General features: G+C 41.9%; 1 protein-coding gene across 1 annotated transcript in view; it reads left to right on the top strand.

Moving 5' to 3' along the window:
- Nucleotides 1-24206, top strand: part of RASA1 (RAS p21 protein activator 1) — a 121619-nt gene that overhangs the window by 42558 nt on the left and 54855 nt on the right. The window contains exons 5-10 of the mRNA XM_074995363.1: nt 4129-4246; nt 7354-7385; nt 9340-9392; nt 10748-10898; nt 13583-13661; nt 14575-14695. Of these exons, the coding sequence (XP_074851464.1) occupies nt 4129-4246; nt 7354-7385; nt 9340-9392; nt 10748-10898; nt 13583-13661; nt 14575-14695 (554 nt within the window). The remainder of the gene's footprint in view (nt 1-4128; nt 4247-7353; nt 7386-9339; nt 9393-10747; nt 10899-13582; nt 13662-14574; nt 14696-24206) is intronic.

Below are 24206 nucleotides of genomic sequence, written 5' to 3'. Positions count from 1 at the left end.
ACGTTTATCGAGCTCTTTTTTAAACTCTGTTAGATTCCTGGCCTTCATAGCGTCTTTCCAAAAGAACCCCCCGCACTTCTAAACATCGTTTTGAAGTCCAGAAGAACATCTTCTGGAGTCCAAATCATGTAACCTTATGCTAATGAGGCATGGGGAATTTGCATCTGCATCTCGTTAGCATGTTTCAGGCCGTTTATTAGCGGCATGTGTAGAAACGGCCTTAGTGTACTCCAGGAGTAAGAGCATTGGTAGCATTGTCTTCGCAATGTTTTAGTGTAGAGTAGGCTCACATTTGCAGAGACAAGAAGGGTGTGGCAATATCTAGGACCAACACCTGTGGGTAAAAGAGACAGGATTTCATTGGAGCTCTTTCTTAGGTCTGTGAAGGGTCCTTGGAATGTCACAGTTAAATACAAGATGGAACAATTTTATTTATTTTATTTATTAATAAATAGTTAACATCTTTGAATAGACCATTCAAAGTGACATGGCCGATTAACACCTGTGCGTAGGACTAAAAAGGAAATATTATTGGGTTACAAACAGTAGTTATAAATCTTTTCTTAGATCATTATTTTTAGTCTAGCAAGGTTATAAATTTAAGCTTCCAAGCATGACCTTTGGAGGTGTTTTGAAGGTTTCCTTTGAGGATGAGGGAAAAACATCCGAGTTCACAAACGTTTCATAGTTTCATGGGTGATGTGGTGTATTTGTCTTTTATAACTTTTCTCTGTGACTTAATTAGGGACAATACCGGTTGTGTGGTTCCAGCCATAAAAAGTGTTTCTTGGGTCCTTTGGTGCATAATATGAGATGCACCATATGTGATAGAGATATGTAGGAGCACTGGATCTTAAAAGATGAGGTCTGAGGAATAATAGTCATCCTAGCAATGAAGATGTATCTGCAGGTTTTGCGTCAGTTGTTCTGGCAGGATCTGATGCTGCTTTAGGTTAGTAGATCCTGGTCTGTATGTGGTTTGCCTCTGATGATGCGTTTGGCAAGACTTGAAGAGGGGGTGTGTGTCTGAAGGCCAGAAAAAGGGGGTCAGGTAAAATTTCTTTCAGGATGTAGTCTCCATTGAGTACAGGTTGTAACTGCTTAGTAATATCCTCTGTGGGGGATAGTAGATGACAGGTAGGAGTGTGTGATCTGAGGAGGGTTTTTTACATATTGAAGTGGGTATTTGAGATGCAATTCACTTCCCCAATGGAGTGTCCTTTTTGGTGAAGGTTGTTTTAAGCATGTTAAGGCGTGTAGTGTATCCTGTACTTATGAGTGGTGGGTAAGGAAAGCTGGGGGAGGCCAGACATGGTCTTGCCCACATTGTGACCCCAGGACCCTTCTATGGCAGTGCTGCTGGGCTCCAGGGGCTGGGGCCATACCTTCCACCATCCCAGAGCTGGGGAGTCTGAAGTGGTGTCTCCATACTCTCTCCCTTCCAGTTCTGGGTTGAGGTGGGAGTGAGGATGCTCTCCCTACTGGCATTCCAGGGAACAGAGGGGACTCTCTGTGGTGTCAAGACATTTTCTGTCTTCTGGGAACAGTGGGGAAGGGATGTGTTGCAGCAGCGACACTGTATATTCTTCCTTCCAGGGCTGGGAGGAGCTGCAGGCAGTCTGGGGCTGGGGCCAGGTGGGTGAAGGGGAGGGGAGGAGAGGGGGCTCTAGGTTCCAGGGTATGCAGAAGATTCGGCTGGGAATTAACCTCCCCCAGCCAGACGTTCATGAACCACTATGATTGGTCTTTCTTCTTGGATCCTATTCAGTGGTATCTGCGTGCCTGGCTGTGGATACAACAGATTTCTTGATATGTTTGAGTTGATTATTGTTTCCATGAAGGTAGGTATGGTGATGGGTTTTGGTATATAGCGCATGGTCCATTGTTAAAGCTGGCTGTGGTGTTCAAGAAGTCGATGCTGGTGTAGCAGTATCCTTGAGAGAGTTTAGCGGCTGAATGGTGGTTGTTGAAGTTATATCAGAAGTCTGTGATGGAGTGTAGGTCATTTGTCCAGAGGCAGTTTCATCAGTATATCTTGAGCATATCATTCATTTCATGCTGCATTTGTTCAGAAATTCTTCCTTAATGAGGCCATAAAGAGGTTGGCATGTTGGGGAACCGTACTAAAACCCACGAATATTCCCATGATTTGGAAAAAAAAAATATTTTGTTTTTTAATGTAAAATTGTCACAGGTGAGGATGACATGAATGAGTTCCGTGATGTGTTTTGGGATGGATATTTGTGTGATATCCATTGTCTTGTAAATGTTTGAGACAAGCAATGATGCAGTCATTGAGAGGGTTATTGGTGTACAGGGAGGATGATAGTCTGAGAGAGGTAGTTCACATTGCCAAGTGTCTGGAGGGGAAGTCAGTTGTGCTCTGGAGGAAGCGAGCTCTTTGATAATATGATTCTGGTTTCTGATTCCTGATATTCCTTCATTAAGAGTGCCGTAGCCAGATATGATGGTTCTACCTGGGTTCCCTTTTTCTTCAGGTATCTTGGAAGGCATGTAGAAGGTCTGTGGGACAGATTTCTGAGAGATAAGGTTGTACAGTTTCCCTTGTAGTTTGATTCAGTAGTTGGTAATATCTTTTAATTCCTGGGTGAAAAGTGTTGTGAAGTCTTTTTTGAGTGGTATTGGAGAGTTGCCAGTTGACCTTGTAAATATATTAATCGCAGTTGGTATCCCCTTTGTATGCTGGTTTGATCACTAGCTTCCTGTGGTTGGATTTCGGTTACTGTATAGCTGTCGTCTTGTCAGTGGAAAGATTATGGCAGATGTGGTGGTTAAGAATTTTACAGTTAATTGTTTTTCTCAAGCAGTCAGTGTAATGATCAAGTGTGTGGTTTTGCCCACTGAGGTGTCCAGTCAGACAATTCTTTTATCTTGACTCTTGGTGGGGAAGTGGGGTAGCTGTGGGTGGTATCATTATGAAATAATTTCTTGAAGCAGAGTTGGCAAACTAATTCTTCTAGTTTTTATACATGTTAGTATGGTGTCATGACTGTCAATTTTTTTGACAGATTTTTGGGTGATTTCTTGCATGATCTCCAAGTAGGTTTTCTGTTGCTTTTCTTTTTATTTCCAATATGTGGAGTATGTATGGTTTCTTGTTTGAGGTGGTCCCTTCTGGAGTATGAGAGATGCAGCAAATGGTTCCTCAGTTTTTTTAAAGTCATCATGCAGAGCTTTACATCATATTTGGAATTGTATGTAGCAGTCAGAGGGGCATAGATGGTGAGGTTTCTGGGGATAAAGCATTGTTTCTTGGTGTTTGCTCAGGATGTAGAAGTTGCTTTAAATTTTGTTTCCTTTTGTTTCATGTTGTACAGTTTTAATTTAAAATAACAGTGTTTGTTATCTTCCATTGTTATTTGCAGCATTGTAGCCATTTTGTTCCCAGGGTATTAGAGAGACCAGGTGAGTTAGGGTAGTACTTGAATAAACTGAAGAAAAGACAAGCTTTCAGGAACACCCTAACTCTCATATTATATTTCTGGTTATGTCTAACAAGAACCATCTACCATCATGACCCATTGGTACTTATAGAACTATACCATTTTGTAGAGCTTTAGTACCTGTAATTGTAGTGACTAAAAGGCCTGCTTTCATATAAGCATCCCAGACACTTCTCTCTTCACATATAAGTTTGCAATGTTGTGAACTTAAGTCAAGTCACTTTTCTTTTGGAAATATGATACTGGTATATAAGCTTATGTTTGTCCTTGATTTTTTTAATTTTGGTTTAATTTGGGATTTGATTTGACTGGCTCAAGCCTACCCTACCTCATCTTATCGTTTTAACATTGGTTGTAATATAGTGCTAGTATTGCCTAATTGATTAGCACATTAAAGGTGGCTCTAGGAATTAAAAAGTATTAGAAATCTAAATAAATCTAATGTCTGAGTATACAACAGATGTTTATTTTATAATCTGTTGTCTAAACAGATTGACTTGTGATATAGATTTGACTTATCTGACAGTATTTTTTGTGCTTCAGCCATCTTTAAAGTTTTGAAAATGTAACTTTGCATGATTTATGTTCAAATTACTATCCTCACCAAAAATATTACACCTTGATGACAGTTCTAGTTTAATAGTCTTATTGTAGCGCTCTCCAGTTTTCTTAAAGGAGACATGTTTATTGTCCATAATGAATTGGAAGATGGTTGGATGTGGGTTACAAATCTACGGACAGATGAACAAGGCCTTATTGTAGAAGATCTAGTGGCAGAAGTGGTAAGTGGTGTATACTTAAGTCATTTCTAAAACTTGAGACTCTAAGTATTAACATACAAGAGCCATGATATCTATTCCAATTGCCAAGTTTCCTGTTGTGGTGTGTTTTCAGTTGTCTTTTAAAATGTAACCAGATCTCCCATTTATCAAAATATCAATAACCCCAGCCTAACTTCTGAAATTGAAAATAATTAACGCCAAACCAAATCATATAGGGTGAGTAATACTTGGAATATACCATTTCTATTTTTTTTTTTGCCCCATATGAAGGCACTTTGTTACTCTAGTTCGTTTTTGAGTGGACGGGTCTCTGCTTCATCAAAACTGCCACCACCCAAGAATTGGTGCTAGCTGGTGTGAAGAGAATAAATAAGCATTGGCACTGAACTAATTTCTCACTTTTGGAGTTTATGTAAATAGGTCATGTTGGATATATGATCAGTGTGGTATGAGGTACTGTGTATTCTTCCTCCTGCTGCGCTTTTTCACGAATAAGGGAACAAATTCAGTCATCAGAATGATCCATTCACAAGCATTAAATTGATCCACCACATAGTCTAATTGAGAAGGAAAATTGAGTTTCTGTGTACGAGATTGATGAGAATCTACTTGTAGCATAGTACAAAAAACTCGACAGCTTTTAGCAGCTTAGTGATAATACATAGATACTGGTGAAGCACATAATCTAATTTGAGGACACTGACAGTTTGGAATATACTAGCCTATGCTGAAGTATCTTTTACTTTCCAGAGGCAGATGCACTATTCACAGTATTATCTACTGTATAGGTACTATATTAATCTATGTCGTTTTTAGTGGTATGTTTCAAAGCTGAGGCCCAGTCTGCATTACAAATCATGGATTAAAACAGAAGAAATGACTGTGATCCTCTGTTCTGATCTCCTGCTTAACATAGGCCACAGAATTTCTTGGAATTAGTTCCTGTGTGAACTAGAGCATATATTTAAGAAAAAAAATTCAGTCTTGATTTTAATATTGTCTGTGATGGTGAGTCCATGACAGTCCTTTGTAAACTGCTTCACTGGGTAATTACCTTGCTATTGAGAACATGCATCTTATTTCCAGTCTGGATTTGGCTAGCTTCAACCTCTAGCCATTGAATCTAGTCATTGAACTGTCTGCTTGATTGAAGAGCCCTCTTCTCTCAATTTTCAGTCCTCTGTGAAGATACTTAACTGATCAAATTACCCTTTAACCTTAACTGTGATAAACTAAACAGATTGCGCTCCTTGTGTATTTCACTATAAGGCATGTTTTCCAATCCTTTAATCAGTTTTGTGGCTCTTTACTGAACCTTCTCCAATTTTTCAACATCTTTCTTGAATTGAGGATGCCAAAACTGGACATGAAGCTACGGCTATGCTAGTGAGTTTTGTTAACAAAACCCTGGTTTTATTGTCAAAACTGGTAGAGCGGCCACTCCCCAAATGCAGTCTGTTGACAGGATGTTGCCAGAAGTCGACACTTCCACCGACAACCTTTTTCCTCTCCCAGATGAGGAGTAATGCCTTTTGTTGAGAGGTTCTGGGGACAAAAAAACTGTGTGGATGTTCTGGGGTGCCTTCTCTCAACAACAGGGCATCCAGGACAATGGGCAGCCCTGTCTGCTGTGCTACCAGATGCCTATTTGTCAAGAGATTGGCCAAGCAGTCCGGGTGCTCTGTCAACAGAGCAGAGCACTCTTTCTATTGGTTTTTGTGCATGGCTGCACTCTGTTGACAGAAGTTTTCTTGGGAAATCTCTTCTAGCAGTGACTTCTGTTGACAGATTGCTGTAGTGTAACCATAGCCACAGTGTTCACTAGAGGTCTCACCAGAGCCAAAACTCGAGGTAGTCAAACATCTCTAGTCTTACTTTTATAGTCCTCAGTTTATACAGCCGATGATCACGTTAGCCATTTTGACCACAGGATCATGCTGGGTGGGAACACATGTTCCACTAATTAATCAGCTTGACTCCAGCTTTTTTTTTCCTGCGACACTGCTTCCCATGATAGTCTTATGCTTTACATATGGCCTACATTCTATCCAGAAGTAGATTTTACATTTTGGATATATATTAAAATTACTGTTTGCTTATGGACAGCTTACTAAATGACCCAGATGAGATGTTTTCAACCTGTTTCTTTCTGAGCGCCACCCCCTGGAACAAACATATCAAAACTCCAGGCCCCACTTGTTCCACAACAATTGTTTTTCTGTATATAAACACAAGGGTTGGCATTAAGGAGTACCAAACAGGACAGTTGGCTGGGACCCCATGCTAGAAGGGTCTTAACAAAACTAAGTGTGTTAAATTTTGGCATCAGCCATGAAGGGCAGGGCTTGGGGTCTTAGTCTTCAGCCCTGCCTAGCAGGGCTTTGGCTTTCTACCCTAGGCTCCAGTGCATCTAATGCTGATCTTGCTTGGGGATCTGGTGAAACCTGCCAGGAGGCCCTGGACCCCTGGTTGAGAACTGCTGATCTAAATCACTCTTATCAGTGAACTCTACTCTTCATTATTTATCCCATTTATGTCATCTCAAATTTGAGCAGTAATGAATTTGTTAAACAGCATAAGACCTAAGAATTAATCACAGTGGAACCCAGCTAGAATATACCTGCTTGATATTTCTCCATTTAAAATTGGTCTCAGAATGTCATCAGCTTGTTTTTAGTCCATTCAGTGTATGCCATATTTGCTTTTGGTGATGGTCTAATTTCTTTATCAAAACATTGTGCCGTACCATTTCAAATGTCTCAAAGAAGTCTAAATATATTACATCAGTAGTATTAACTTGATCAGCCAAATTTGAAATCTTATTGTAATTGTAGGAAATGTTGCTCTCGATTGTTTTTGAAGAGTGCTTTTGGTGTATACTTTCTCAAATGTAGTAGGGGTATGCCAAATAGTAAGCATCTTTCATGGAATTATGTAATAAGCCCTTTAGTTCAAAAAAGTCTCTAATTTCTCAAATATAAATGAATTATTTTTAGAATGATTGATTAACCTGTACAGAAAAGCTGAAGACTTAGAAAATAGCCTGCATATCATTGAATATGTGAACCATTTCATCATGAACTTAACTGTGCTAATTTTCCCATTAGGGACGTGAAGAAGACCCACATGAAGGCAAAATGTAAGGGTTTTTTGTTTTTCGTTTTTTAAATCCCAGATATTGGGGAATAAACTATTTGCAAATTTCAGCTATGAAATTGTTTGTGACTCTAAATGTTCTTTTTGGCCTCATATTTTCCCTCTGCTAATTGCTAAGGTTGATATCCTCTCCTGTGTCTCACAGGCTTCTAAATTGGTCTTTTGTGCTGCTTATGCTTATTGTCAATTTTTTTTTTTTTGTGTTGGATAAGTCTTAATTCGAGCACTTGAATAGCAGTGAATTTCATCCGGAATATGCAACATGGGTTACAATTTGAATATAGACATTGGGATAGTAGAACTGACCTCTTGTAAAATTAGTACAGACCTCTTGTAAAACCTACCTAACTCCAAAACTTTTTAGTTTCAGAGAGAGACTATTACCAAGAATAGACGAATTAGTGTTCTGAATTCACTGATCTAGTACTTCAACCACTGGTGTGATGTGGTGTTCTCCTATATTAACCTACCACAATAATGAGATTTTAACATCTCAGCATTCAAGTTTCTCATTGAAATTGCTTAAGCTATTAAAATATATATATGAAAATCCTAAACATGTAATCATCAGTTTTTATTTTTATTAAGAAACATGAAAATTATTTCATTGTGACATGAGATTTGGAGAAAGTAGCATTTATCATCTATAGAACCATTTGCAAAGAAAAAAAGATGAGTGCAGTGAAGAATTTTGTCTGAATTTCTTGTCTATTCAGAAGATTAGCTTTAGGATCTTTTGTTGCCATTCTTTCTGTCTCCTCCTTCCTGTATTACCAGATTCATAATCTTTGAAAGCCAAATGATCAAAGGCACTTCCAGATACACTGAATGGCAGGAGAGAGAATTTCTGCGCGCTGGACTCTACTGACAATTCTGTCACCCAGTTTGGTGTAACACAGCCTCATTAATTGCCTAATCTCCATTTATTGAGATTATCCCCTATGGAAACTGCTTTATTCCTCCCTACTTTGATATACTGTATGTCTAATGATCTAGTTGCTCAGAGTGTTCAAGCATCAGGAGACTGTTCTTTAAAGGCGACATGGAAAGGAAAATAAAAAATTAAGTTTCTATTCCTTTTATGGATAAGATCTGTTGAGGAGTGTGTTTAAAAAATAAAATCCCTTTTTTATTTGTACATTGTAAGTACATGTCTTTCCAGGCAAGAAGATAGACTCTGTTTCCTACCTATATGGGTGCCGGAAGTGCCTTGGGTATGAAAAAGATAGCTTTCAAGCACCCCAACCTTTTCTATCATAGAAGGATGGTTTTTTGTAGTTGGGTGTGACCACACATAAGATGGGTAGGTGGTGTGTGACAGATTTTTGGAAGATGAGCTGCACAGTGTTTGAAATTAGAGATGAGCCACATTAATCAGTTATTTGAAGCTGGATGGAAGCATCTGGATTTGTCATGGTGTGGGTCCAACACACACGGGCTACTTTAGCTATGAGTTTGTAGTAGTGACTGTGGAGCTACTTCGCTTCCTTTTTTCCCTTATACAGCTTGGATTGAGAATTACTTTCCCCAGCTTATGTGCAGATTCACAGTATACCTCTAGCTTTGGACATTTTGCCCCTTACTGAAGAGTAATGACAGCTCATTTACATTCTTAATTCACTTCAATTGCCATAGATCAGTTTCAAGTAATTATCAGAAAAAATTATCTAGTATATACACTTTGCACATGACAGCTTAAATATCTGAAACTTCTACTTCAAATATTTAATTAAATCACAAGTAGATGTTCAAATATTGTGTTAGAGAACTAGATCTTTGTGTAACATATTTTTATGAGGTATGTTCAGTTAAGTTATTGTATCTGCTAGGCCTTTAATTAAAGGTTAATTCATAGGTGCCAGAGATTTGGAGGCCAAAAGACCCAAAAATAAGACTACTGATGATTTGCTTTCTTATTTGTTCTCTTCATCTTTAAGATGGTTCCATGGGAAGATCTCCAAACAAGAGGCTTACAGTTTGCTGATGACAGGTATTTGTCTTTCATTGCTGGGGTTAAGCCATCAGGGAACAAGCACGGATAATAATGCTATATATAAGTTTCCAACCTATAAAAACTTTTGGAGCAGGGTACTGTCTTAAGTGAATAGGACCCAATACAATGAGCTCCCCATTCTAAATGGGGTTTATTTTTATCACCGTAATGCAAATGATACAAAGGCTAACTGTTACAATTAATATTACAGTAGACCCCCAAGATATGTCCACTCGAGTTGCAACTCTGAGTGACAGGGAGCCACCACTGACAGGAGCAGCAGGCTGACTCTCCCATTCCTGACAGGAGCAGTTTCCCTTCCCTTACTGGGGCAGCAGCCGCTCCTGTCAGTGGCGGCAGCTGAGAGTCAGGCTTTCAGCTGCTGCCACTGACAGGAGTGAGGGAAGGTCAGTTTCATGGCTCCAGTGAGCAGAAGGGAGCTACCCTGGTCAGTTTCATGGCTCTACAAGTGGAGGAGAGTTGGGAGCCAGGTTGCTGCCTGGTTCCTGGCTCTGCTCTGCTCTCTGGAGCCAGGAGAGCGAGGGCTGCTGGTCAGTTTTCTGGCTTCCCCAAGTTGTCTGAAATTTGACTTCTCGCAACCCCTGCGCAAGTCAGTGGTCTACAATACTTATTATTGTTTTAAATTAACATTAAAGACAATCAGACACCTGGTCACATAACTTTTATTGAAACAGCTAATCACTTTACTTACTGAGTAGTAAATACTTGCTATAATAAAAGCCATAATTTAGTAATATGAATTACAGTTTGTGGAAGTAATGTCATAAATACTGTAATTTTTTTTCCCCATGTAGATGGGCATTGTTTCTTTTGGCACTTAAAACTTCAGGGTTTTTAACTCTGGTAAAGCATAAGATTAAAATGGTGATGTGGACTGCAAAGCTGTATTTACCATCTGAATATTTTATTAGATCAAAACTACTTTTAATTCTTGGAATTTACATCAGCATTTTATCAGACCAGTTTTTCTTTTCTGAATGGAGTCTCTTCATTACTGAGAATTTTAAAATCATGATTGGATGTTTTCTGAAAGTTATGATCTAGGAATTACTTTGTGGAAGTTCTATGGCCTGTGTTAAACAGGAGAGCAGACTAGTAGATCATTTCAGTGGTCCCTTCTAGCCTTGGAGTCAATGTAAAGTTGGCTACTGTCTACTTTGGCGGTTTAAATTAGTAAATGTCTGGATTCTGACCCTAAATGTGTACATGTTTGTTCCAAATTTCAATTCAAATATTTATCCATTGAGGTTTGGAAAATGCTCTTTGATTGTACTGCGAACGAAAAGTAATAGTGACAGACACTTTATTAACAATCCTGATAATTGTTTCAGTTGGTCAGGTGTGCAGTTTTCTTGTGAGGCCCTCTGATAATACACCTGGCGATTATTCACTTTATTTTCGGACCAGTGAAAACATTCAGCGTTTCAAAATATGCCCCACTCCAAACAATCAGTTTATGATGGGAGGAAGATACTATAACAGGTAAGTTCCAATTATAAGGTTTTTAAACATATGTAGAAAAACTACATGTAATCTGTCAGGCTATGGCTACACTGTAGTCCTAGCTTGGAGAGAGAGAGTGCAACACCTTTTAGAAAGCAGTGCATGAACTGGAGAGTCCATGGGCAAGCTACCAGAAGACCTAACGTGGGTACGGGAAGCCCAAAGTGGTCATCTGAGACTGCTCAAATAGCCTTCCACTCATGGCCTTTGCATCCTGTTTGCTGCCCTTCCTGTCTCAGAAAACTGCATTCCTTATGACTATTTCATCTGCAAGAAAGGTGTGAGAGTTGCAACCCTTCTGGTGGAGCTGCCTTTCACTCAGTTCTTCAAGGACACGATAATCCTGTACTCATACCTGCCCTTTTATCTAGACAGGACTTAATTTCATGCTTTAATTTAGTCTGTTCATATCATATATGTAGTGCAGGAAGGGACAAGCAGTCTCTGCACACACCATTTCTAAATAGGTAACAGCCTGTATGAAGACTGCATGTTAGATGATTCCATCTACACAACCTCATAGATGCAGGCTGGGTTGATGATAATCCTCACATAATTTGCACAGTGGTAGTGTGTTTGTCTGTACATATATTTATGGACTACTGTATATTCTGCATATTTCACGGCGGAGTATCGTTTGAGAGTTATCTATGTGGAATGCATATCTGTATCTACTTGGAGTAGAAAAAAAACACTTATTGTAATAGTGGTTCCTCAACATGTGATGCAGACATATATACCATGACCCATATCTGCATTGGAGTCCCCTCACATGGGCTTTCAGTGAGAAGGAACTATGAGGGCTCGGAGTGCTGCCACTTCATGTTAGTTAGTGTAACGGCCACAGCCACTTGGTTCCTCTGAGTCATGCTAGCAGAAGTTTCTGGCTCTGGTGTGCTGGGGCCCACACACACACCTGTGTGGAATACATTCCTGTATCATATTTGAAGAGCTGCAGTTACAATAAGTATGTTTCCTTTCAGAAAATACTAAATAATTGCTCACTCAAGCTTACAAAAATCTAATGAGAATTTAGCAGTCTTAGCATAAAATTTACTTGCCAACTTTTGGAAAAAGTTAGAAAAAAAACAAAATTAGAAAAAACCAAAACAATAGGGGACCGCTAGTTATTGAATCTGTGTGTGTGTGTGTTGTAGCATTTTACATTCACTGTTGGTTTCATGATAAGTGTTGTTGCTTACTACTGTGCACAGAGTAGTGCATAATAATCTTATCATAGTTGGTAAGAGTATGATAACATCATCTCTATAACAAGTAAATAGTATGACATTTTTAATAAGTCAGGGACCTCCAGATGCAAACTAGCAGTGGGCTACAGGGCTTAGTAATAATTAAAAAGTTAATAGTAATGCCAGAAAGTATTGGGGGGGTATAGCCTTGTTAGTCTGTGTCTGCAAAAATAATGTGAAGTTCTGTGGCACCTTATAGACTAACAGATTTGTTGGTCCATAAGCTTTTGTGGGCCTAAAAGATGTATCTAACAAAGTGGGCCTTTGCCCACGAAAGTTTATGCTCCCATAAACTTGGTAATGCCAAAAAGATCCCTTGAGAGGATCTTTAGAATAAAAATTTAATCTATACCAAGCAGTTCAGTGGAAATACCCTTAAGCATGAAGTACACACAGTGTATTCAATTAATTCTTGAAATATAAAACACCCAAAACCAAATGACTCTGAAATGAGATGTGCCCAAACTAGCTAGTGAAATCTTGTGCATGTTCTGTTTAAATTATTATACCAAGCCCTTTCATCTGAGAGCATTGTGCATAATTTATATAGGCAAGTATAACTCTTGTCAAAGATTTCCTTACATGTGTCCTGATTAGTATCTTTTCGCATACTGTGAACTAACAGTATATTTTAAAATATATGAAAAATATATTTGCTCACGTGTCCTCTTTAATTATTTAACTGTTTTAATTTTCAGGTTGATATATAATAGGGTGTGCTAAGAATCTCTATGTATTTTTTGTGTCTTCACACTCTACCTTAAATCAAGGATATTTCAATAAGAACTATGTAAAAGAAGTCAAAGAAATATTTTGAATTTTAGTTTTCATCTATCGCCACCTCTTAATCCTAGATTCTTCAAAATACAATTTCAGCTTGATTCCATCTGGTAATTAGAATACAAGCTTTCCTGTAGGGGAGTTCTGCTGACAGAGTATTTAATTTAATGTGGTTGTGCAATGATGTCTAAGCATGAGCTGCATTATATGCGTTACGGACCTTTTCTGTTTCCCGTTTCCATGCCTTAGGAAAAAATTACTTTGCAGAGTATAGTGTCTTCCCTTCCCTAATGATGATGAGACTTGGAAATTTGCTGCTAATAGAATAGCAATTTTCAGCCTAGCTGGAGAGCTGGGAATGTGTATCCCTTACTGATCACTGAGTTATCTCTGTCCTTGTCATCTAGACTTTTCAGTGACACCCTGAAACTCTGTAAGAGTAGTTTAGGATTCATTTATATTTTTTTGTTAGCAGAACTCAAAAATGTGATGATTGACTTCTGTATTCCGGCTGATAAAAGGGAAATCACCTTTTTTAGCACCTGACTTTCTTGAACATTTATGTGCGAAATTTAGTGTGTGAATTTTATGGTGAAATAAATATTTCAAAGTTCATTTTTTTTATTTGAACAGTATTGCTGACATTATTGAGCACTACAGAAAAGAACAAATTGTTGAAGGCTATTTCCTTAAAGACCCTGTCCCAATGCAGGTGAGCCATTTAATGCCACACAGTATTTCTAAAGTGTAGGGTTTTTAGAATGAGGGCACTGCTTGGCCTAACTACTGTCAGGTAATTTATAATTTAGTTAGAACACTCTGTTACAACTGCAGAAACAACAATAATGTCAGAGTAAAGATAAAATTACTGTTTTCTCTTCAGTTATATACTGTCCAGTGTATTTAATGTGACTTGTGACTTAGCTGTTCTGGCTTTTTACTCCCATATCTTAACCTCACAAATGCTTTCATTTATCCCTGAATTTGTTTCCTTATTTTCTGTGATTGAGTGAGAGGGATCAAAATAGCCGTATTCTGAGGCAGGTGTGTTGTGGAGAGGAACTGTGCAACTTTCTTGAGTCATACTTGTCAAAACTTCTAAACTTTGACATATGCAGCCCAGAGTTTTCACAATTTGGCTTCTTTACATTTCTCTGAGAGGTACTGAGGCACAATGTCGTTAATAAAAGACGTGCAATAGTGAAAAGGTATAAATAGGTTATCTAATGTAAGTTTTGAGAAAACATCTTCGGTATGGAAAATAACTAAATGGTGTATTCTTCCTTCTGTTTCTCTGTCCATATGTGATGAGACCAGCATGCTCAAGGCATGTTCCTTAGCAAGTAGGAGCAGGGCAATTTTTATTTTTCATCTCTCAGAATATTTCTCTGACCACATAAATTATTCTGTCCTAACTGTAGTGTCATAAATGGAGGAAAAGTTACAGAATATGTAATTAAAAATAAAACCATAAAACTGATTAGTCTTTTTATTAAATAATATAAGATTACAAGAGATCTTTGAAAATAGAGAACATCAGTAAGAATATTTCCATTTGCAGCATTATAATCAATCTGATATTTCTGAACTGAAAAATACTGATGGCTAATAATTCTCTTTACTAGCATCAAGAACAAGTGCTTAATGACACAGTGGATGGAAAAGAAATCTATAATACAATTCGCCGAAAAACGAAGGACGCTTTTTATAAAAATATTGTTAAAAAAGGATATCTTCTGAAAAAAAGTAAGAACATTTTCTTCCAAGTCAGGGTTTCCCAACCTATGGGTTGGGACCCAAACGTGAGTCGTGATTACATTTCAAAAGGGTTGCTGGCTGGGCTGGGCAGCTCCACAGGTGGCTATTAAGAAGTCATTCACACTCCTGAAGTGATTCTCAACTTCTTAGTTGGGTTAACAGGCAGTTAAGCCAATCAATTACATTGAGAACCATTTCAGCTGTAGGGCAGAGAACTGCATACCTGAGGAGGAGGGCCCAGCTCAGGTAAGGTTGGGAGCCTGAGTCCCAAGCTGGGAGGGAGGGCAGAGCTGATCAGCTCTCTGGCTTCCAGCCTCTGCAGTAGATGGGGTCCTCGCAGACCCCAGCAGGGTTCCCACTGCTGGCACTGCCGGCCGGGACTCTGTGCCCCAGCTGGCTTACAGCCATGGGGGTCCCTGTGCCTCCCATAGCTCCCTCTGGCCCAGAGTGTGACTCTCTTAGGCCCAGAATGTGACTCCCCTAGCCCCCTTCAGCCCCTGAGTGATTCCTGGCCCTTGAGTGTGACTCCCCTATACCTTTCTAGCCCCCTCCATCCCCTGAGTGACTCCAAGCCCCTGATTCTGGGGTTTAAGCTGCGGGGAGCAGTTTGGAGATGTCTTTCCACCACCGTAACACTAACCATGGTAAATGCAGTGTTATTGTTTTATTAATATATTTTGCCTTTTCTGTGAAATCACCATTATGAATATATAAACATGAGGGGGCACAATTTTATATTCTTGCCTCAGGTGCAAAATTAGCTAGTTACTACTTTGCTCTCCCCCCTGTTTTCGAATTGCCTTGGGTCACCATTCTCCCTGAATTGTCAAAATGGGTCACTGTCTGGAAAAGGTTGGGAACCACTGTTCTAAGTTTAAAGTAATCTCTTGAAGATTAAATTATATTCCTACATTTTGATAACTTGTTCAAAATTTCTTGTTTTTTAAATTAATTAGAAGTTTGATCATTGCAATAGGTGAACTCTGATGGTTTAAATACACATATATATGCAGTGATACCACGTGTGTATATACATATATTTGTGTTTCAAATATACCTAAAACTTGCCTAATAGGTAGGGGAGTCATTATATAGGTAATTATTTAAATTGCTATTGCAGCTGACAGTGTTCCTTGGGTAGAAAGCTTTCTCTCATAATTCAGAACTGAAATCTGATGACAGAATTGAATAAACCAAAGTTTCTGAAGATTGCCTGGGTATGTACTTTCCATAATCAGTTATTTACGTTAGTTGAGTCCAGAGAGCACTCTGAGGGACTTCTGAGGAATCTAACCAAGCTTATATGAATGTGAAACACAATAGCAAATGACTTTGACATTAATAAATGTTAAGTAATGCACAGTGGAGGGAATTTTTAACATTCATAGATCTTGCAAGTGTCTAAATTAAGTGACTATACTAAGAAGAGGGACCTGAGCATCATTGTGAACAGCTCAGTGAAGACGTCACCTTAATGTGTAGCTGCAGTCAAAAGAGCATGCAACATATTAAACTGAATAAGGACTGGAATGAAGAACAGTCTATGAATAAACATGAACAATATTGCAGTACAAATATTGTAATATAAATGAATGCTACAACCTCATCTAGAATATCTTGTACGGGACTGCCCATCTTCCCTCAAGAAGGATATTGTGGAACTAATTCTGGGTTTGGGAGAAAGGTGATGAAAATTGTTAGATGCATTGAAATCCAGTATGAAAAAAGTACACAGGAGATAAAAGGACATAACATAGCAAGTGGTATAGAAAAGATAGACAGGAAGAATAAAAGTTCCCAGTATCATATTACACAAATAAGTGGACATTTAGTGAAATTGAAAAGTAATCAACTCAAAACTGTAAAGGAAGTATTTTTTTCACTCCTATAATTAATACATGGAACTCACCAGAATTTGGCTTATATGTGATTCCACTTAAAAGATTAAAAAGTTTGATTATAAGTCTTACTTCTTCTTCGAGTGGTCCCTGTGGGTGCTCCACAGTAGGTGTCGGGCTTGCCCCGGCGCCGCAGCTTGGAAATTCTTCAACAGTCTCCATCAGGTCGTGCATGCGCCGATGCGCGTCAGCTCTTCGCGTGCTTACAGTCACGTGCGCAATCCAGTCCCCGCCAGTTCCTTCTCAACCGCCAACGGCTGCAGACGGAATCCTCTCTGGCTCCAACGCCTGAGACAGATAAATCTTATTTTTTTCTCGTGTTAATAGTTTTAACAGTTCATAGTTAGCAGTTCTATAGTTGTTATAGTTGAAAGCTAAAGACTATCTTAAAAACCGCAGCGGACGCCTCCGGGCGGGCCCGCTGCTTTTGTTTGTCAGCCTTCAAAGGCCAACGGTTATTAACATCACCTAATAGACTGTTAAGTGTGCTATTAGCACCTAAGGACTCAGAGTTAAGTTTTAACAATGCCATCCCCCGGCTTTAAGAAGTGTGAATCTTGCCAGGAGGCCATGCCTGCTTCGGATGGCCATGGCAGATAAATACGGTGCCTCGGGGAGACGCACGTTCCCCAGAAGTGCTCCCATTGTTCTAAGTTGACTAATAGAGCTAGAAAAGATAGAGAAATGAGGCTGAAGATGCTGCTAGTTGACAAAGCACTTCAGCCTGCCTCATCGGAGACAACGCGTGCGGAGGGCTCTTCAGGATCGCACAAGAGGAAGGCTGCCTCTTTGACCTCCTCTGTGCAGAAGAAAAGAAGAGCCTCGCCTACTCGATCCCTGCCCCTTACTGCTGGGAGCGGGACGAGTGTAATAAAGGGCCTGCTCACGCTGGCTTCCTCCACTGGTAAAGCCGCGGCGCATGCAACCACTCAAGGCCCTGCAGCTACCGGGGAGACGGCACCAAGAGCCGTGCAGGCACTAGTCAGTCCGGCACCGGCTACTGCGGCACCGATCGAGACTTCCCCAGAGGCACCGGAGACGACGGCACCGAGGACATCGGCACCGGGATCGACGGCACCAGCGACGACGGCACCGGGAGCAGTGGAAATCATCATGACACCTGCTCCGGTACCAAGCTCACCGATAAGACCACCCGAGAGGGTAAAGGCTAAAATGAAGACCAGGCACCACAGCCCCTCTCCTGAGGTAATTGCGCTGCCTCTGTCACCACGATCACCACCGGAGATTTGACGGGCAGCAACACCTTCAGCCTGCCACAGACGTCCTTCTCCTTTTCTTCGGAGTCCATCCCAGGGGTCTGCACACTTCTCTCCATCATCCAGCAGAGATCCCTACGAGTCTTCCCACAGAGGCTCTCCTTGTACGTCGGTATCATCTCGGAGGTCTCGACATTCCAGGCACCACTCTTACATGCTTGGGTCATGGTTCAGGTCTCCATCGCCGGGCCCCTGTCCCTGTTGCTACGACTGCCATCATTATGCGGGGCATCAGCATAGGAGGTTGACGTCTCACTATGGATCCATGTCGACCCCCCCTCAACGCCACAGTGTTCTGCTTCCACCTGGGGGAACACCATGAGTTCCCTAATCAGAGGCTGGGTCTAAAGACATTGAACCCCACCTCGAAATTCCACAAAGGCAATCACACCAATTCAGCCAGGATCCAGAGCAATTGGAGGAGAGATACCAGAGTGATGCCTCCTCATCCTTGCCAGACGAGGCCGTGGTCCCTGGAGACATTTCTCCCCCAGATGACCTGAAACAGTTCCAGGAGCTGTTCAAATGAGTAGCTCAATCTCAAGATATTCAAGTGGCGGAGGTGCAGGAGAAACACCACAGACTCCTTAAAAATCTCAGGCCTCCATCTTCTTCTAAAATAGCTATTCCTCTGGACGATGCAATCATGGAGGCAGCCACTAATATATGGCAGACTCCAGCATCTTCTCCTCCTACCAACAAAAGAGCGGACAAAAAGTACTTCGTCCCTGCGAAAGGTATGGAATTTCTATTTAGTCATCCACAGCCAAACTCTCTAGTGGTTGAATCGTCCCAACACCGGTCCAAATCGTCCCAATACGAATCTGGGGGCTTGGACAAGGACATAAAGAAGCTGGATCTTCTGGGTAGAAAAGCCTACTCCTCCTCTACTCTGTTGCTCCGCATGGCCAACTATGCCGCTCATTTGTCGAACCACAATTTCGACAACTATTCCAAGCTTACTGCCCTCGTGGATTTCCTTCCGGAGGATAAAAGGCCAATTCTTAAGGCAATTATGCAAGAGGGCTACACGGCTTATCGAGCGGGCGTGCAGATTGCATTGGATGTGGCGGACACAGCAGCCCGCGCCGTGGCCACTGCAGTGGTAATGCGGAGAGAGTCATGGCTTCACACATCCGGCATTCCAAAGGAGTTACAGGTCAAAATTGCAGATCTCCCCATCGACAAAATAAAATTGTTTGCTGAATCGACCGACTCAGTCCTACAATCGAGCAAAGATTCCAGAGCGACACTTCGGACTTTGGGGATATATACCTCACCATTCAGAAGGAAGAAATTTTATCCTCAGCAATGCCATTATGGTTACCAACAGCAACGTACCCAACTTCAACGGGGGTATGATCAGGGACGTCATCAACGAACACATTATAAGGGCCCTGGGCGCCGGCCTCAGCAGGGCAACGCCTCCGCAGGGCAAAGTGCAAGACAGCAAGTTTGACGGGTATGTCGGGGGCCGCGAAGCCAAGACCGTATCTCAGTGCCAGTCTCAGTACATGTTCCATCACCGACTCAAGCCATTTTACCCACAATGGAAAAGCATCACGTCGGACAAGTGGGTATTGGAGATTGTAAACACGGGATACACGATCCCCTTCCAGTCTTTACCTCCACCAAATCCTCCCACCGCACCCCTTCTCAGAGACCCCTCTCACCTACCAGAATTAAGGCGGGAGGTGGACCATCTCCTATTCATAGCGGCGGTGGAGAGAGTACCGGAACAATTTCAAGGCAAAGAGTTCTACTCCAGGTATTTCCTGACGGAAAAGAAGACAGGAGGGTGGAGACCCACTTTGGATCTACGCGCACTGAACCAGTATCTACGCAAACAGCGCTTCAAAATGACTATGATGGCTTCAGTAATCACGGCACTAGACCATGGCGATTGGTTTGCAGCCCTCGACTTACAGGATGCGTATTTTCATATCGCAATTCATCCAGCCCACAGGCGCTTCCTCCGGTTCCTTGTGGGCACAGATCATTTCCAGTACAGAGTCCTCCCATTTGGCCTCTCTTCAGCACCCAGAGTCTTCACCAAGACCTTAGCGGTGGTGTCAGCATACCTACGCAGACAGGGAGTTTTCATTTTCCCGTACCTGGACGATTGCCTGCTAAAGGGAACTTCCCAGGCAGAGGTATTACGGATGATACACATCACCACAAACACATTTACCTCATTGGGCCTCATCATCAATTTCTCAAAGTCAAAGACCGACCCCATGCAAAATATAGAGTTTATAGGGTCTCGGATAGACTCAGTCACGTCAAGGGTGTATTTACCCGAGGCTTGTTTTCGTGCCATCGAATCTCTCGTACAACTACTAACGTACAGCCCCACTGTTCCAGTTCTCACGTGCTTACAACTGTTGGGGCATATGGCAACCACCACGTTTGTGGTGCAAAACACCAGGCTGCACATGCGAGGATTGCAGCATTGGTTGGCAACCATATACAAACCCTCAATCCACACCATCCACAAAAGGGTGTCACTTACAACAGAGGCACGAAGGTCACTAACATGGTGGGGAAACCCCAAGAATCTCCTAACAGGGGTGCCCTTCCGCCAACCGCAAATTACTGTGTTCATTACAACAGATGCTTCCCATATGGGATGGGGGGCTCACGTGAACAACAAAACCACTCAAGGATTATGGTCCCCTGTGGAGAAGACACTGCACATAAATGTAGTAGAGCTCAGGGCAGTGTTCAATGCGTGCAGGCATTTTCACAATTATCTGCGCGGAAAAATAGTCGGCGTGAATACCGACAACACCACCACCATGTTTTATATAAACCGACAGGGGGGAGCCAGGTCTCGTACGCTTTGTGCAGAGGCGGTCCGACTCTGGAACTGGTGCATCGCCAACAATATAACCATAAAGGCTTCATACCAACCGGGGGTCAACAACGTCAAGGCGGACCACAACGTCAAGGCGGACCAACTCAGCAGACACTTTGCGCCCACTCACAAGTGGCAGATCCGTCCAGACCTACTTCACCAAGTGTTCCGCAGATGGGGTTTTCCCCAAATCGACTTGTTCGCCACCTGAGAAAACAAGAAATGTCCCCAGTACTGCTCCAGAGCGGGCATGGGACAGGGGTCTTTGGGGGACGCCTTCATGATCCCATGGAAGGGCCCTCTGCTTTATGCGTTCCCTCCCACGACACTTATACACAAGGTCTTGGAGAAGGCCAGAAGGGAGAAAGCACGCATGATACTCATAGTCCCAACCTGGGACCGGCAACAGTGGTTCCCATTGCTCTTGCACGTGGCTCAACATCGGCCATTTCCCCTACCAACAGTACCGGACATTCTCACTCAGGCTCGGGGGTCAATACTGCACCCACACCCGAAGAGACTTCGGCTACAAGCATGGTTAATCCATGGCTAAGCGCTTTAGAGACTACATGCTCAGAGGGAGTACAACAAGTTCTTGAATGTAGTCAGAGAACTTATCAGCACAAATGGTTGCGTTTTTCCGAATGGTGTTCCTCCAGGCAACTAATACCCCAGGACGCCACCATACCTACGATTCTGGATTATTTGCTACAACTCAAACAAAAGGGACTTTCGCTATCCTCTATAAAGGTGCATCTGGCGGCTATATCAGCATTTCGGCATGAAGAGGATGGATCAACCACATTTGCCCATCCTGTTGTCTCGCGTTTCCCAAAGGGGTTGGTGAATCTGTACCCCCCTCGGAAACCCATGACGGCGGTATTGAGTTTAGACCTAGTTCTACACACCCTCTCGGGACCGCCCTTTGAACCATTGGCTACGGTCCCCCTTCGACTACTTACTATTAAAACGACTTTCCTCCTGGCAATCACGTCAGCTCGCAGAGTGAGTGAGCTCACGGCCATAATGTCCACACCACCCTGCACGATCTTCTCAAAAGAAGCGGTGGTCTTACGATTACACCCAGCCTTCGTTCCGAAGGTCTCTTCAGACTTTCATATCAACGAACCAATAGTGCTGCCCTTGTTCTATCCTAAGCCTCACAACTCAAATGAAGAGGCACGGTTGCACTTACTTGACGTAAGAAGGGCACTGGCCTTCTACATCGATAGAACTAAACCTTTCCGGAAAATGGACAGACTCCTGGTGTCCATTGCATCCAGGTCAAAAGTGGAAGCGCTATCTTCACAGAGGATTTCAAATCACATTGTGTCTTGCATAAGACTGTGTTACGAGGTTCGCAAGACTCCTCTGCCAGTTCCGCCAAGAGCCCACTCTACTAGGGCGATGACGGCGTCAACGGCCTTCTTCAAAGGCATCGTGCTGAGAGATATCTGCAGAGCGGTGACATGGTCTTCCTATGACATCTTCGCCAAGCACTACGCCATGCACAGGATGCTTGATGAGGATACACGCCTGTTGACAGCAGTCCTTTCATGGGCAAGCTGCGCATAAATTGGGTACCCACCTCCTTTTTCGGGGGGGTTACTGCTGGGTAGTCACCTACTGTGGAGCACCCACGGGGACCACTCGAAGAAGAAAGAGAAGTTACTCACCTGTGTTGTAACGATGGTTCTTCGAGATGTGTCCCCGTGGGTGCTCCACTACCCACCCGTTCCTCCCCACTTCGGAGCTCTGTTTGTGTGTTTTTCAGAGATGTCCAGAGCGGTTGATCAGGAACTGGCGGGGACCGGATCGCGCACGTGACCATAAGTGCGCGAAGAGCCGATGCACATCGGCGCATGCGCGACCTGACGGAGACTGCTGAAGAATTTCCGAGCTGCGGCGCCGGGGCGAGCCCGACACCTACTGTGGAGCACCCACGGGGACACATCTCGAAGAACCATCGTTACTACACAGGTGAGTAACTTCTCTTTACCATCCTGGGTATGTGGAAAATAGGTCTAATCAAACTAAGAATGTCTTTTTTTGTGAGATTACTAGTTGGTTGGCAAAGATTAGTGTGTTGATATGGTATACTTAGTCTTGTACTATGTATGATTTTGATTAAGAATCTTAGAACAGATAAAATGAAAATGGCACACATTAAATAATAGATTTTAAAACATAATTATAAAACATAAATCAACGTGTCTTTCTAATGGAGTCCTATGCTACTTAACATTTTTATCAGTGACCTGAAAGAAAACATAAAATTATTACTGATAAAGTTTTCACAGGACACAGATTGAGAGAATGGTAAATGGTGAAGAGAATAGTTATTGATTCAGAGCAGTCAGGATAGCTTGTTGATCTGGTTGCAAGCAAACTTATTTGCATTTCAGTATGGCAAAATGCTAAGTAATATTTTTGGAACAAAAAAGCGAAACTACGTACAACATAGGAGACTATACTGGGAAGCCAGGGAATCTGCACAGTGATTGTCACAGTGGATAATCAGCTGAACAGAAGCACTGTGATGCTATGGAGAAAAGGGCTATTGTGGTCGTTGGATGTATAAACAGGAACACAGAGTAAAAGCGGAGAAACTCTATTACCATTGTATTTGGCACTGTTACAACCACTAGCAGAATATAATGTGTTTTTGTTCTGGTGTTCACAATTCAGGAAGATGGTCTGGAGCTGTGGTCTTGTTTTTTCTCAGTTTTGTCTGCACAGTTAGCTGGTTATCACTGTTTCTGCTTTATAAATAGTCAGTTATTAGTTAGACAACATATTCAATAGTTTTCAAGGCATCGGTGGTAGCCTGGCCTTGTCAGATGTTAAGGACTGTGTGTCATATTCCATGCTGTGTTCTTTTGTGGGTTTGTACCCCAATCCCCAAAAGGCATTAACGTCCTGCGACAATAGTATTCTCAAATTCTCAGCAGTAGTCAGTAGTCAGCCAAATTAGCCATCTAAGCAAAGGCGACTTTTCTGAGTAAAAGCACAAACGACAAAAAAGGAGGTCCTCCAATTCAAATTCATATTCAAATCAGTCAGCTGTTGGGAAGAGTGGGATACTTGACTTATTTCCTAAAGGCAGTGATATGCTCATCACTCATTAATCTTCCTCCTCCACTGTTTGATCCATTTCTCCCACTTTCTCAGTGTCTGAAAAGCACACTGGGTAAGGGGGCCTAAGCACTGTGATACTGGAATATACTATCCAATTCCTCATCCTCTTCTACTCACCTAAGCCATCTCTGTTCAGGGACCCATCTTATGAGTCAGTGCTCCTTCAAGAAGTTTAGACTCTGCTCTTGCTGAGGACCAAACAATAAAAGGAAGGGAATTTACTCATTATACTTTTTGATCTCCAAATTCAAGATGAGGGTCTGAAATCCATATTCAACCTATTAAGTATATGCAATTCGAGATGGTTTCTCTAGCATCAGTCCTTCCCT

The sequence above is a fragment of the Carettochelys insculpta genome, chromosome 5 (assembly GCF_033958435.1).
Source record: "Carettochelys insculpta isolate YL-2023 chromosome 5, ASM3395843v1, whole genome shotgun sequence".
NCBI classification, from domain to species: Eukaryota; Metazoa; Chordata; order Testudines; family Carettochelyidae; genus Carettochelys; species Carettochelys insculpta.
The sequence above is the reverse complement of the archived record's forward strand: the minus strand, read 5'-3'. Positions and strand labels throughout refer to the sequence as shown.